Below are 16,311 nucleotides of genomic sequence, written 5' to 3' on the forward strand. Positions count from 1 at the left end.
TTTGGGGAACCTGTGTCATCACGCTTCCTTCAAGTGGTAAAATTTAGGTACAGTGAAGGTGAATATTAACGCGAGGGGTTTTCCAGGCCAATACCAAGTTGAAAGAATATTCAAATGCGTAAACTGGCAGTAAGGGTGCAATCGTATATACCAGATTCAAGGGGCAGGTAATTCTTTGGGAAACCTGTACAACATGAAATTTGGATGGTGGCATCTCAACCCTCTTAGAGGGTTGAAGGAGAAAGTAATGCACACGATGATTGAATAAAAGTTGAATTAAATTGTAAAATAATAAAAATAAAAATGATTACAAGAATTGTAATGAGGTGAAAAGGTGCTTTGGGTGCCAGCTGTTTCAGTTTTGTGTAGAAAGTGAAGTATTTAGCGGTATTGTGAGGAGGGGGACGGGAGAGCTAGGTGGCAGACCGGTACTAGTAGCGCCGCTGGTGGCACGGTGAGGCGGTGTTATTGTTCACCAGGTAGAGATGTGGTGTACTCTGGAGCTCCCCCACCATCCTGCACGGCCCGTGACGTCACGCTCCCCCAACCTAGCCGCTGTGTGGAGCGCGATCAATGTGCCACCCTAGATCTCAACCACTGAGCCAACCATACCAGACCGTCAACCAAGTTTACAGGCTTCACCGCGATATCTATACCCAGCCCTGCTCAACACTTAAGCTTCTACACACAGTTTTACTCCCCCTAACCCCTCTTAAAATCTATTTTATTACTATTTAATAAAAAAAAAACTTATATTAATCATACAAAACAAAAAATTGCCATTTCCATAACAATTTAATGTCATATAAAAATAGTACAATAAATCTGATATCAGATAAGTAATTTTCTCACCCTAATCGATGGTCCTTTACGAAAATAGACGAATGCAACAGGCTTCAACAATATGCATTTCCTTTCAATACATTATTTATCAGCTCATCTATTGTAGAATGGACTTTATAATTAAAACTCCTGAGCGGGCACTCACACGACTTTTTCATGAAATTCTCGGAACTTCTTATCCATTGTTACTTGATCTGCAGTACAAACTTTATTAGATCTTTTGTGCCTCCCAATAAAGCCAGGTGGGATCCTGCAACATCACCAGCTAATAAACTTACTCATCAGTCAGTTACCCTAGAAAAAGCTCGAGAAATAAGAGCCTACAGTTAGGAAGACTACTCCCCTTCCGACATCGGGGTTTATTTAGTGATCAGAGAACATCATGCATATCTCCCTGAATTGCACAGGATGCTGGGATATAACTTCGGCGAAGATAGCGGAGGTGGTAGCTATCTGGAAAGCATTATTTCAGGAATAAAGGCGGTATTGTGATGTGCATTTCAAAAGATTAAAGATGTTCCTAGATAATGTAATAGATTCGTTAATCTTAGAACTAGTAAGTAGGCTAGAGAACGCTACAGTTAGTGTGGATAATGAGGCTCTCTGGGTGCAATGGAAACAAGGTGATTAATTCAGTCAAAAAGAGAGAAATCATTGCAGCCAACTTTGAGAAAACCAGTGAATCTATACAGTAAAAGGAATATTTCCGGTTGAAAAATTTGAATCGCTGCGGTACAATCTGGGGGGACCTAATCAAAATTTAAAGTATCAGCTTTCTGCGATTTTTAGTTTTGGTTTGCTCTCTCACTTCCTCTCTCATTCTCTCTATTGCACACACGGAGGCACGCAGGAAGAGTATCAATTTTTTTGAACTCAGGCCACCTCAAAAATGGAAAACTTATAATGGAAAAGTTGATATGATCTTACACAGTACAGTAATTATTACTTAACAGTATAAGTAATTATTCAAATAAAAGTCAAGAAGCATTTTGTTAAATTTCAGAAAAGTGAAAAATCCACTCCAGTAAAAGTTTCTGGATTGTTTCGAGAGATTGTGGAATTTTCTTCAAAGTAGTAATTTTATTAAAACACTTGTTCTTCCTTTATAATATATGAGACCAAGAATCGCATTGAAGTGGCACTTTATAATAAAGCATCACAATATTTAATACCAAGAAAAATCTATAAACGACATTTCTGAAAAAGGAATTTGGTTAAGGTGCTCTCCAAGTTACCCTTTGTAAAAGTAAGGTATACCGCTAATGTAAAATTAAGGAGAGTTAAATAAGTTGTAACTAAAATCCCGAGTTCGAAAGAAATTACTAAACCTGTAAAATATCAGTTTTCTGAACAGGCTTTCACTAATTTAGAGGTTTTTCGAAGAAGGCTTTAATTTTCTTTATACGAGTTTAAACTCGTCGTTTGTTTGCATACGTTGTCATGATTGTGTACGGGTAAAGTTTCCTTTTAAAGTATAATTTTTTTTTAAATATAAAAATAGATGAGCTAGAACCAAGAAATAGTGATAAGAGCAGGTCGTGTGAGTGTTTTTCACACCAAACTTTTTTACAAGGTAATGTTCTGTCGAAATAAATGAAAGGAAAGGGATTAGCACAGTTGACAACTTACTCGATTAGTGTACTGGGTTAGAATTCTAGCTGCTGGCCCTTAGATTTTTTACCTAGGCGCTTCTTACAGCCTATTGTTCAGTGATGGATAATGTTTGTAAAGAGAACAGAGGCCGGCAAAGCACTCTAAAGAAAAAAAAAATACTCCGGACTCCAATGTCCACAGAATTTAATCTAAAAATAATCAGCAACCATATTTACTCTCAGAGACTCATTTTCGGTAAACAGAGTTTACATTTTAATATGAATTCTAGCAAGGTAGGTACCTTAAAATATTATTTGTTAGTATTTCCGAGAGATGCTTGTAATTTGAATTCTCTAAAAACTCTTTTTAAATCATGGCTGATACTTTTATTTATAACGCGACAATAATACAAAAATGAACTAACAAGTTTATTTTAGTTCTTGATATTCTCTCATTCACTCCCTCTGTGTTTACATACACACAAACATGTGAATGAACACTTAAACGTTTCCCAAAAAACTCACGAGAATTGATCTTCAACATTAAATTCTGTATAGATCTCAAAGAAGTTTTACCTATTCTATTGATTTATTGTGATTCGCACAAATAAGCAGCTTTTTTTCCTTCACCCGTTTAGAAAAGCTGTCTTCACTTGACGGTAATGGATTTGGAGATAGTTTTTGCGTCATGAACCTCATAAACCTTTCAAACGCTAATAGAAATCACATATAATCGTTTATTACACAAATGTGGGAAGTAACTGCACGTGGGAATAAAAACACTTTACTCATATGGGTAATATTAATTTTTTTTTCTGTAATCGTTTGAATAAGACAAAATAAAACAACACTCAAACGAAAAGGCTACAACCCGTTGAAGAGGTTAGGGTAAGTTATTGAAATTAAGAATACTGGATTAATTTGAGCTTTAAAAATGTAAAGAAAGTTAAGAACCAAATTAAAATTTCTAAGATACATTTAAATTTATTTTTTACCAGTAAATGATTAAGATTTTTCCTGTACTTACAACTGTTCCGTAACTGGTAATGCTACATAAGCTTGCCAACTATTACATCAGTAAATCTATGAGTTATCAACTTTATAAATTATCTATAAGTTTTCTGGAATTGATTTAACTTCAAAAGGAATATTTTCATAAACATATTTATCACTAACGCAAGTTACAGGCACATCATGTTAAGACCCATAAGAAGGTTTTTACCAGGTTACAGATCAGGCGTGTTTAAAATTTCATATAATATATACAATTTTAATTTTAAAATTATATATATTAATACTGAATTTAACTATATAATTGATATTGATTTTTTTTTTGTAAGATCAATTTAAAAGTACAGCGAACAAATTCGTTAATACAAGGCCAAAGGATCTCAAAATGCAAAATTGGAAATCGAAAGTTAATACCACTAAATTTAAAAGGATTAAAATGTTTAAAAGAAATTAAAGACAATCAACTAGTGCGTTTACAGGATTGTCTAAATAAGAAGTTTACGTAAGATGTAATCGGAGTGCAAGAATTCTTTGTAGCACAAAGATATTTTTATACATAAATAGCTAATACCTTGAATCAAACTTTCACTTAAAGGTTTGCAAAATGGTTTTGCGAACAAAATCGCGTATAACAGTAAAATTTGCTTTATTAAAGTTGGACATCCTGCTCTCTATTTTGTTTTTCTTTTTGAGAATATTCTTGTCTAGTATACACACAACTCACAGAGAAATTTTTAACTAAGTGGGAATTCTAAACATGTATTACCGATGACAGCTTCACTTAGAAAACCTGCATTATTGCAAATACTTTCTCTTTCACTAGCTGCAGTGTTAAAATAAAAAATAAAAAAAATGTTCATATTAACTTGACGCTATCTTCTAGCACAGTGCGAAAGAGAAAGAAAATCTTCCTTTTTCAGAGTTAAAAATTATTTCACGCAGTCTAATCAATACCGTGAACATATTAGGAGAGTCTGCATCTTGCTAGCATCGCAATGCCTCCCTCTCTCCACCACCGATATGACTTTTCTATAGAACATTCAAAAATCTAGTGTAATATTCATATGACTTCATCTTTTCGTTATGAAATAAGATCAAGTAATTAAATTTGTTATAAACTTAGAATTTGCCCTAAAAAAAAAAAGGAAAATAATTCACTTTAATATTACAGATAATCAAGAAAAATAAAAAATTTAGTAGAAAACCAAAATCGAAATCACAGCCCGCCTAGAGCACCTTTGAAATTAATCTTCGCTTTAAAACCACCGTTAACATAAGATTATGTCTCAAGTTAAAACTGGAAGCTCTTTTTTTTTACGGTAGCCAAGAAAGTTGCAGAAAAAAATCTCGAAAACTTCTGTAAATTCAAGAAATCAACAACTTTTCAAATAAAAGTCACAAAATATTTCCTACTTCGGATAAGCAATTCCGAAATTAATGGAATAATTTTATGGCTAGAGAACAAAGTGTTTAATAAAGTTTATTTCGTTGGAAATGGCAGAATAGCTCGATTGGCATCAATGTCTTACCAAATGATTAACGGAAGATGCCTAAAATAATTATCACTATAATGATGAACTACGCAAATGCAAGAAGTTGTGAAAATTGACAGATTTTCAAGCTCTAGGTAGAAAGATTGGCATTAATATAATTTAACTTTTGACTCAAATTGGGGATAAACATTTTTTTTCCCCTAGGATTAATTAAATCATCCACCAATAAAAGATGAACATACAAAATTATTTGTTCAACAAATGTTCAAAACTGAGAAATACAAGTAGTTAAAAACGAAACTTCAAGCAGTGTTTTTTTCTAAAACCTATTTTGGGTAGGTTCAGCTACGCTACTGAACATAAGTAGTTGGAATTTCCCGTCTCGCTATAATTATTAAGACCCTTAATCAAACCCTAGACTCCAGTGGTCCAATCATAACCTATCCAAGAACTACCTCCATACGTTCATCCACTTTATCCTTCAGTAACGTCATTCCACGCTCTTGGATCAAAGTGTTAAACATAACACACGACTCTCTCTCTGTTACAATTCTTAAAGGTTCTTACCTAGGAGGGTCGTTTGAAAAGTCCGAGCAAAAATAAAAACTACTTAATTTTTTGGGATAAACTTTTTTTATTTTTCAACATAGTCTCCTTTTAGGCTTATACACTTCGTCCAACGCTGCTCTAGTTTGTTGATCCCTTCCGAATAATAGGATTTGTCCAAGTCTGAAAAATAGCCATTCATTTCTGCAATCACCTCCTCGTTTGAATAAAATCTTTTTCCCGCCAGCCATTTCTTCATATTGGGGAACAAATAGTAGTCCGAGGGAGCCAAGTCTGGAGAATAGGGGGGATGTGAAACGTGTTGGAACCCTATTTCCATTAATTTTGCGACCACAACTGCTGAGGTGTGAGCTGGTGCGTTGTCGTGATGGAAAAGGACTTTTTTGTGGGCCAATCGTGGGCGTTTTTCTTGCAGTTCGGTTTTCAAACGGTCCAATAACGATGTATAATATGCACCTGTAATAGTTTTACCCTCTTCCAGATAGTCGATGAGGATTATTCCTTGCGAATCCCAAAAGACAGTCGCCATAATCTTTCCGGCCGAAGGAACGGCCTTCGCCTTTTTTGGCGCAGATTCCCCCTTGGTAACCCATTGTTTAGATTGTTCTTTGGTCTCAGGAGTGTAGTGATGTATCCATGTTTCATCCACAGTGACGAAACGACGCTTAAAGTCCTGCGGATTCTTCTGGAACAGCTGCATACCGTCCTTGCAACACTTCACACGATTTCGTTTTTGGTCAAGCGTGAGCAATCGCGGCACCCATCTTGCGGATAGCTTTGTCATATCCAAATGTTCATGCAAAATATTATGTACCCGTTCATTCGAGATGCCCACAGCACTAGCAATCTCACGCATCTTCACTCTTCTGTCATCCATCACCATATCATGGATTTTATCAATCATTTCTGGAGTAGTAACCTCAACAGGGCGTCCAGAACGTTCAGCGTCACTTGTGCCCATATGGCCACTCCGAAAATTTTGAAACCACTTATAAACTGTTCTAATCGAAGGTGCAGAGTCACCATAATGTTTATCAAGCTTCTCTTTAGTCTCCTGAGGCGTTTTGCCTTTCATAAAGTAGAGTTTAATCAACACACGAAATTCTTTTTCGTCCATTTTTTGAAAATCACTCGACTTCCTCGATTCAAACGAATGCCAAACACAAAGAAATAGACCGATCTGGCTGAAACTTGGTGTGTGTTCTTCCAAGAAATGCTACTAACTAAACATAACCTCGATACGCGCCAGTAGTGCTATCTCTCTGACTTTGCACGGACTTTTCAAACGACCCTCGTATACAACAGTCACCAAATCCTAATTTTAAATCGTAAAACTGTACAGTACTCTAAAATAAAACCTAACAAGAAACCCTGAAATTCATATTCATCTGAATACAATCCTAAAAAGAATTTAACCAAATAAATGATCTGTGTATGAAAATTTTCGAAATTAGTTCTGAGAAACTATTATTTTTTTTAAAAAAAAAGAAAAGATGAAAAATGCACTCCAGGAAGGTGCTAATTCTGGTTTAAGAATTTTAACAACCCATTTACTTTCGAAAACGTGGTTTGGACTGCAGTGCTGGATATATTTGATTTTATCCATCATAGAGTTTTCGAATTCAAGGGACCTTAAACAGTGTAAATCCTCTAAATACATAGAAAAAGACTAAATATAAATTCTGTAAGAATGTATTTTTTCTCTAACGTTGGTTAAGAGGATTTGAAAATAATAAATATTTAAACAAATAAATAAATGATAATGCCTTAAATTAGATTAATACAATTAAATGACAACAGAACTAATACCTTTCTACATAATGTATGTAAACTGAAATAAATCCTTCCATTTTTTTCCCCCTGAAACCACTCTCTAATTAGTATTCTTGCCAGCGTCTGTTGAACACTAAAAAATATTCTTTTATCAGACATTGATTGAAGAGTAGAAAAATGAAAAGTAGATGTTTTAAGCTTTTCCTTATTTACATTCAAAGGGAAAGTTTGGAGATTTTCTCAGCTAAACAGAAAGTACAATTGGAATTATTTTGAGAATATAGCAATCCCAAAAGATGTTTTTTGTTTTTTAGGAAAGTAGAATAACTACTATTCGTGTGAAGTGTTGCAAGGACGGTTTGCAGCTGTTCCAGAATAATCCGCAGGACTTTAAGCGTCGTTTCGTCACTGTGGATGAAACATGGATACATCACTAAACTCCTGAGACCAAAGAACAATCTAAACAATGGGTTACCAAGGGGGAATCTGCGCCAAAAAAGGCGAAGGCCGTTCCTTCGGCCGTAAAGATTATGGCGACTGTCTTTTGGGATTCGCAAGGAATAATCCTCATCGACTATCTGGAAGAGGGTAAAACTATTACAGGTGCATATTATACATCGTTATTGGACCGTTTAAAAACCGAGCTGCAAGAAAAACGCCCACGATTGGCCCACAAAAAAGACCTTTTCCATCACGACAACGCACCAGCTCACACCTCAGCAGTTGTGGTCGCAAAATTAATGGAAATAGGGTTCCAACTCGTTTCACATCCCCCCTATTCTCCAGACTTGGCTCCCTCGGACTACTATTTGTTCCCTAATATGAGGAAATGGCTGGCGGGAAAAAGATTTTATTCAAACGAGGAGGTGATTGCAGAAATGAATGGCTATTTTTCAGACTTGGACAAATCCTATTATTCGGAAGGGATCAACAAACTAGAGCACCGTTGGACGAAGTGTATAAGCCTAAAAGGAGACTATGTTGAAAAAATAAAAAAGGTTTACCCCAAAAAATTAAGTAGTTTTTATTTTTGCACGGACTTTTCAAACGACCCTCGTACACTCTCAGGAGATGCAGCTTTTTTATTTATCTATTGAAGGAGAGTCAACATCTAAGCGCATTGGCGGCCGGACTTGTTTTCAGGGTACTGTCCACCACAGGTGTAAGAAGTTTCTAGGAAAATTGTAACCTAGGGGTCCAACTGATAGGTTCGAAACCGGGATCTCTGAGTGGAAATGCAGTACTCGCTACCTCACTGAACGAATCACTTCCCTTTGTTTTAAGCAAAACAAAAAAAAATGTAATAATAAAAGATATTTATTTGTGAAGTAAGAACTTCAAATAAAATCGTTTGTTATTTTTTTTACGAATAACTGGAAAATTTATACAGCATTCATTTTTGTTTATTTCTCAAATTCACGATCACTCGCTAAAATAGATCTTTGTGTTCTATGGACCTCAAAACATGTATTTCTGAAATGAGAAAGAATTTAAAAAATTTAATACAATCGCAATTCTGGCACTTACTATAAAAATAAGAGAAAGTAAAAGAAAAAACAAAACAAAACAGAAAACTTCTCTGGCCTCGAACTGCCAATCGATGAAAACATGTTGGTACAATTATTCCAACGATGTAGGTCAAGAATATTACCTATTGTAATTAAAATGTTCACCACAAAGTACACAAATAGTTAGCAAGGATTGAAAAAGAAAAAATTAAATACTTTTTAAAATTCGTATGACATGACGTTTCGTGCAGGTATGATGTGCTGAACCAGGAACAACACATATGGAGCAAACGAAAAGAATTCACATAATCACAACAATAACTCCCAACAGGGATTTTCGAAACTCGCGAAAATCTCTCCCAAAAAAAGGAGGTTAAAAATAAAATGGACTGTTCATTACTTAAACACAAAGTGGCTTCTCCGATTATCCTATTTTCATCAATATTAAAATTCAGTACAGTTTTTAATATTGCTTGGTATTATGCAAACGACGAGACTGTATCTTATTGACAAGTGGTATTTATAAGCAAGATACAGTTGTTGCAAGAGTTGTGCGGAAAGTTTAGTTATCTAAAAAAGAACTTCTAAAAAATAAGTGAGGATTTGAAAAAAAAAATAATTGAAGGCATTGACGAGAAAATCGTGATAAAAATGAAAAATCTACAAAGCAAAAAGGAACTTTCGATTCAGGCATTTAGATCGCTAAGATACAGTTACAGTTGGAACCAAATCAAAATTAAATTTTCCGATATGATTGCTTTTTGAGGTCTCCAAAGAAGTGCGAAATGTAGCAAACAAACTTATTTATTCATTTATTTATTTTAAATTGTGCTTCTTGACTCCAGCCACACGTAACAACAGATTAAAGATCACACTGGATTTTTAATGACAAGAGTTGCAGCAGCAAAAAATGGATTTCAGTATTAAGGCAAAAGTCTTAACTATTTAAAAACACTAACTGTGAAAGAATGGAACGAGGAGAGCAATCTGAGCAATCAATTCACCACCAATGCGGTACAGAATAAAACCTGCGGAGGCATGTTAGGTAGAGGACAGTGTAGAACGTGTAATTATGCACTGCAAATAAAAAGTATTTAGGTCTCAAGACAGAAATACCTCATATTTATGGAATACAGAAGAATAACTGACATATCGAAAACAAATACTGAGAGAACTCGAAGTTGTTGTGACAATTTTTGAGTGATGCAGAATTTCAAAATTAAAACCAATTTTTGATTTATTTTATCAATTTTCTCGAGAATCACGTGAACGATTTTTGTCAAATATTACAGACGGTCCGCATTTACTTCTCAGCAGGTTTCTGGGATATATTGAATTTTAAGGTTTCCCTTTAAAACATTAAACTCAAATTTACACCATATTATTCACTTGTAAATAACTGTGATCATAAAATAAACAAATTTAAAGGAAAAAATCTCTATAAACCGTTTTAATTTCAAACTACAGTTTCGCTAGAAAGATTAATTTTGAAACGAGCTAGGAAATTCTATTTCCACTTCATACAAGAACAACGAATCTTTTTACAATTGTATCCAAAATAGCTGACCTGCTTGCAAAACCAGCTATGTAAATAGGAATTACAGGGTACAATAGGCGCTCACAAACAATATTCCGGAAATTGGTCAAGTTTAAAAAAAAAAAAAACTTACAACAATTGAGTTATAATAGCACACAAAAGAAGTTTAGTATCACTTACTGCAACATAAATATTTGCAAGCTGTACATTCTATACAGTAATTGATCCTAGTAAGAAATGATCAAAAGAAATTACATAATTTAGGCAGAATAAGCAAGAGTAGAACCCTCTCGGTCGACACTCGACCGCAACGATACTCTGGAAGTAAAACTCTTATAGAGATATTACAAAGCTGATTTGAATTTTCATATTTAAAAAAATTAATAATATTATATTAAAAAAAAAGATTAAAATCTTGAAGACACAAATAAACAGCGAAAATATCCAAATATATGCGACATATTTGTAACATATTTCTGTGAGATTCAGCAGTTTTCTACATGTGATAGAAATTAAACATACATCACAATTTAGAATCGTGAGATAGTTTTTGGCCTTAACAGCTAAATTTTGCCGAAACTTTGCAGTACCAAATACTGTCAAAATAAAATAAAGTGCACTAAGAAATAGTTGGCTAACCAACTAAGAATACAAAATTTTTCAACAACACGGCTGATTAAAGAAAAAGGAGTGATTTTTGAAAAAATCTGAAAAAAAGTGAAAGATTGCTTTCGTAAAGTGCTACTTTCGGAATTTGATCGTTATCTATTTCCCAAGTCCTACGAGCGAGCTGAAATAGATTGTACAGTTTGAACTTGATGCAATTTACTCACATGACAAATCCCTTACTACAATTCTTGAAGTTTTAACTTTTATAATTTTTTTTGAACTCCTAATTCTGAAACAAATTTATTTGTTTTTAAGGTTATCGTGATAATAAAAACTGCTCATTACATATAAATTACATTTGTAACCACTTCCTCTTCAGAATAAATGTCTTAAAAACGCACTTTCCAAGGAAATTTATTCAAATAAATGTTATTGATCTATTTGTGTTTATTGTAATTTATATCCATCCGAATTTTTTCAGACAACTTCAAAGTAATTTTCGAGAAACTAACAATAAAGTGGGGAAAGAAAACTTTCTGAAAGTTGTAATTTAGGTTTTTTTGGAATTTTCTTCATTAAATGACAGTCAGGTCTCACAGGAGCTCTCAGGAGAAACGGAACATCATAAAGTCACGAACTCATTGTGACTTTTTGGTTTTTGAGAGATATTTACTAAAATACACAGAACACTTCCTAAAAACATTTTTTCGGACTCAAAATTAATATTTCCTATGTAAACTCGACATGGAAAATTTGAGATGATCGCTAGCTGAATGAAGTTAAAAATAAAAACAAATTAAAACCTAGGACTATCTTCACACGATGTTTATTTAACTGAAATTCTCAAGGTTCTATCTAATACAATTCCTTCAAACTTAGAATCTTCACTAAATATTTAACAGCTTCACTGCAACAAAAGCTGTACTTTTGCTGGCAGAGTGTTCGTCCCTCTTTATGGAATTATTTAAAATTATTTTCATGAAAGAAAATTTAAATAAAACCATTTGTCTGCGAAAACCATTAAGATACTATGTCAATGATAAAATAGTAAAATTTACTAAAATAGCACATTAGAAGATCTAAATGCTCAAAGAGAGATTAAGTTTCAGCATCTAAGAGCTTAGTTAGCGTAATAAAGTTTTAATTAGCTGGAGTGAATTTTGGGAAAACTGAGAACTACCTCTTGAAAATTCGCACTTCCCCATCATGGCAATTGATAAAAAGCTCTTTTATTTCTGTAATTATTTTAATCCCCGTTAATATACGCTTTAAAACCAAATATTTCACTAAAATAGAACCTTTATGGATATCACTATTTCCTTTAAAAACGTAATAGAATTAATTTTCTAGCAAAAAACATTCTATGAAAATAATCGTAAGAACCTATTCTCCAAGAAATCATCTTTCAAAAATTGAGAAAATTATCAAAAAAAGTAGATTTTGTTTAATAACGTAAAGCCACAAATCTATAAGTAAGCATTAACTCCTCTGACAAATTATAAAAGGAGGAGTAAAAATAATGTGAATGTACGTTCAAACAAACCAAAAATTAAAAAAGAAATATTTCAGTAGTAACAAAAAACAGTAATAATATATTTACAATATTAAAAAAAAAAATAATTCAAACTGGATTTTTTTTTTTAATGTAGATAATATATATTATAAATAATTTTATATACAAGGCAAAAATGAGTGAGGCTTGTACAAAATAAGGAAACGTTATCAGGGCGTATGTCGAAGTGAGAAACAAAAGACATATGACATACTGAAGTGAAGCAAGTGGAGTGAGATGTAGGAGTGAGTGAGAGAGAAATATTCCCGCCCCCGCCAACACTGTTCAACTGCTAAAATGAGCGAACAAGCGGGAAAGAATGACAAAGAGCGGTTGATTTGGCTGGAGGAGAAGTGCGGGTCTGTAGAAGAGAGAGAGAGGTGCGTGTGTGTGAAAGAGAGATAGAATATGCGGGAATGAAAGAGAAAGAGAGTGAGTGAACGAGCAAACGGGAGATTGCCTCAGTTGAGGTGTATTTCTGATAAACAGGGTCGACATCGTGAGAGTTCCATTCTTATATCAACCCTATTGATTCATACCGGCCGAGTTAAACTGTTGACTGCTTTGCTTGTCTCGGAGTCCAAAGCTTCAAAACTTATTTTCACACAATATTCTCTTTTAGATTGTTTTTCGGTTATATAAACTTTTTATATCATTTACGTAAATTTTAAAAAAATACGTAAAAGATTTTTGTTTCATTATATTTCTTAATACGTGTACAAAAAAAAAAAACTATAAGCTGGGCAACAATAACATTTAAAAAAACAATAAACTGGGCAACCTAAAAACGAATGATTACAAAATCCCAAATTATGGGTAAGTTGGGGCGCTTTGTTGTTGCTGCTCTCTGCAATAGTATAGCAGCTCCCTGGTTTTATCAGGAACAAAGATAAGAGCGGCCATTTTGGCTATTGTGTATGATGATGGGGTTTTTGCGCGCAGCACTGGACATTCAGCTGTCTGAAACCTTGTTTCATTTTATTTTAATCACTTTCTTTCCCTTTAACTGTCAACCATCCCCCACAAAAAATAATAATAATTTTGCAAATTATTTCGCTCTGTTGGAAGAAAGGGAGTTAATATTGGATTTTTCTAAAAGAGGGGTGTGACTTCGAAGAATGTTTTTGGGGATACGTCAAAAAGAAAAAGAAAAAGTGAAGGTCAAACTGTATTTTGATGTAGAACTCAGCGCAATGGAAATTGCACTTTAGATTTTTCTTCCTCCTTAAATTTTCCGGAATTGGTTAAAAAAGAAACTATAACACAACTGAATAAAGAACTAAGAATATATATGTATCAAAAGTAAGAAAAAGGGTGAAATCATGAAAGCAAGAAAGGGGGTGGTATTCAGGGTGGCCCCTAAAAGTAGAAGGGGAAGGGTACATAAGACCCCCTGCAACTCTGCATAGGGGAAAGGACTGGAAGTTGAGTTGCTCCTAGGGTTACAAAAAAAGAAAAAAGAAAGAAAGAAAGAAAATAAGTAAATAAATAAAGGTACAATACATATACACAGAATGACACTTACCTTCACAGATGTAGCCTTGTTGGAGTAACCCCCAAAGCATATCCGTGCAGTGATGACAGTAGGTTGGTTTGTGAAATGTCTTCTTTGCAAAACTGTGGCCGTGATCTGCCATGGCTCACCTGGGAGAAGGGCTATGTAACGTCCCTACTTGCCATGGTGTAGCTCACGCATGGCGTCCACTCCCGACCATGGCTGGCTCGGCACTGACTCACTGCGCAACCCATCTCTCCCACCACGATCACCTCCTATTCTCCCACCACCATGCTGTTATTGACTCTTGAAATCATCCACTAGAAAATATTTTAAATTTAATTTAGTGAAAAAAAAATAAATCAATAAAATCATATATACTACAATCTAAATTAAAAATAGCTGAAAATATTAAAATAATGTACTTTTTTGTCTAGTTCAACAATGAAGAAGAACACGAATTTGTATGTCAAAAAGATTCTTTAAGGCGAAGAGGCTTGGTCCTAAAATAACCAAAGCATAATTTTCGTCAAATACAAATTTTACACCTTTAAAATTTAAATCAAGAGTAAAAACTCTTACCTAAAAATAAAATCAACAAAAATATAATCCCTATAATTATAATTGTTACAGTGAATCAAGTGCACTCTAAATAGAGTACTTACTTGAAACTTGCATGTTTTATATACAAAATACATAAATAAAATATACTCAAAATACATGAAAATAAACTAATATATCAATTAATAAAAATTTAAAATTCAAAAGAAGAGACACTAGCGCTCTTGCGCTCGCAAGAGACCTGGACATTGTCAAATTTTAATCGTTACATTTGACTGGGCAAATATAGGCTCATTGTGAATTTAATTTCAAATTTGTTTGGTATAACTCGAATCAATAATCCTTTCAATTTCGATTGCTTTTCGCTGAATTAGAATAAAAGCAGTCAATCATTATGAAAACCTTATCGGCAACAGCTTTGCCTTAATTTCCCAGTAAGAAGTTGAAAATCAATATATTTTCTAAGATAACTTATAATTGATTCTTCATTTTTTTTTGTAGTCATTAAATATAATTCTTTTACCACGTATTTGAATGTATGTACTCGTATGTGTTACGGTTGATTTTTTTTAAATTACACATCAAAATATTCGCAAATTTTTTATAGGCTCGAATATTTAAATTGCATCAAACTAATTCACTCAAATTTATTTATTTATTAGCAAGCAAGACTGGACGCAAAAAAATGCGTACTTCGTTTTACGTGAAAATGGAATATTGATATTAAAAAAAAAAAAACATTGACACACTTAAAACATCGGCCAAAAAAATAAATACTAAGTCACTTACGTTGAATTTGAAAAATGGTTTCATTTGATGCTTTTCTGCTGTATAAACTTGCAAAACCATTGCAATTGCAGGTCCTGTCTCATCGTCCAGAATATTCTGATTGCATCTTGAAAAACTTAGCGCGACAGTCTTTTCCTTCTTTATAAACTTAAAAGTAATATGTTAAATCCATAGGGAAGGATAAAATTTCTGATTTTATCCAACAAAGCACGTGTGTTTATTGTATTTGAGTCGGCAAGGAAGAGTGAGACGAAATCATAGTTGAAGTCGAATTCTCCACATCACACTGATAATTAACCTTTGATGAAAGGAAGTCCGGAATCAGTAATGGATACAATAAACAAGCGTGCTACGACGGAGAAAACCAGCGAAATAAAAAAAAAAAAAAGCGAATAATAACTCCCAAAGCTGCTTCGCTTTATTTTTAAGAAAACTTTATTTTAGATATGGACACAAATCCTTGCAAAAAGGTTTGTTTCAGGCGAAAAAAGAAAACTTTCATCGCACACCTAAATTTGTATATATATCATTTGAAGCTCCTTGTTTTAAAAAAAACTTTTTTTCGATGTAAAAACTGATCAAATTAGCCAGTGTAAGACAACTGCCCAGATTTTTTCATTCATTAAAGCGTTGGAAACATTCATTTCGGAAGATAAACTTCAGATAAAAACTTAATTGTACTGAATAACGGAATTTATTTAAAGAAAAAAGTATTTTTTTTTTTTTAACTTTTTTCATTTGGTGGGGTTTCAAAATAATATTTTTCAACAATTCTTGATTTAGATTCAGGTAGAAAATTTGCAATATGATGAGCACTACTGAAAAACAGAAAAGAAAGAAGAAATTGCTTATAAAATTAGATATTCTCTTTTGAGTTTTACCCTTATATAGTTCTCACGTACAGAAACAAGCAGTTATAAAATCTAACAACGAAATTGTTGCCCATATTTAGAGTTAGAAGAAAACGCTAATCAATATTAT

The 16,311-nt window shown here is 33.5% G+C and overlaps 1 protein-coding gene across 11 annotated transcripts in view; it reads right to left on the minus strand.

Annotated features, from left to right (window-relative positions):
• LOC141458471 (diacylglycerol kinase theta) overlaps positions 1-15,957 on the minus strand; it is a 58,825-nt gene extending 42,868 nt beyond the window's left edge. For 2 of the 11 annotated variants that reach the window (XM_074136472.1, XM_074136470.1), the window contains exons 1-2: positions 15,331-15,832; positions 14,011-14,300 (exon numbers count right to left, since the gene is read on the minus strand). In XM_074136472.1, the coding sequence (XP_073992573.1) occupies positions 14,011-14,122 (112 nt within the window). In that variant the 5' untranslated portion in view covers positions 14,123-14,300; positions 15,331-15,832. Of the gene's footprint in view, positions 1-14,010; positions 14,301-15,330 lie in introns of all 11 variants that reach the window. The other 9 variants (XM_074136474.1, XM_074136473.1, XM_074136471.1 and 6 more) reach the window with 8 other exon arrangements.
• Positions 15,958-16,311: the final 354 nt, after the last annotated feature.

This window comes from Rhodnius prolixus, unplaced genomic scaffold, assembly GCF_049639745.1.
Source record: "Rhodnius prolixus isolate KJV_2025 unplaced genomic scaffold, Rpr scaffold_5, whole genome shotgun sequence".
Classification (NCBI taxonomy): Eukaryota; Metazoa; Arthropoda; class Insecta; order Hemiptera; family Reduviidae; genus Rhodnius; species Rhodnius prolixus.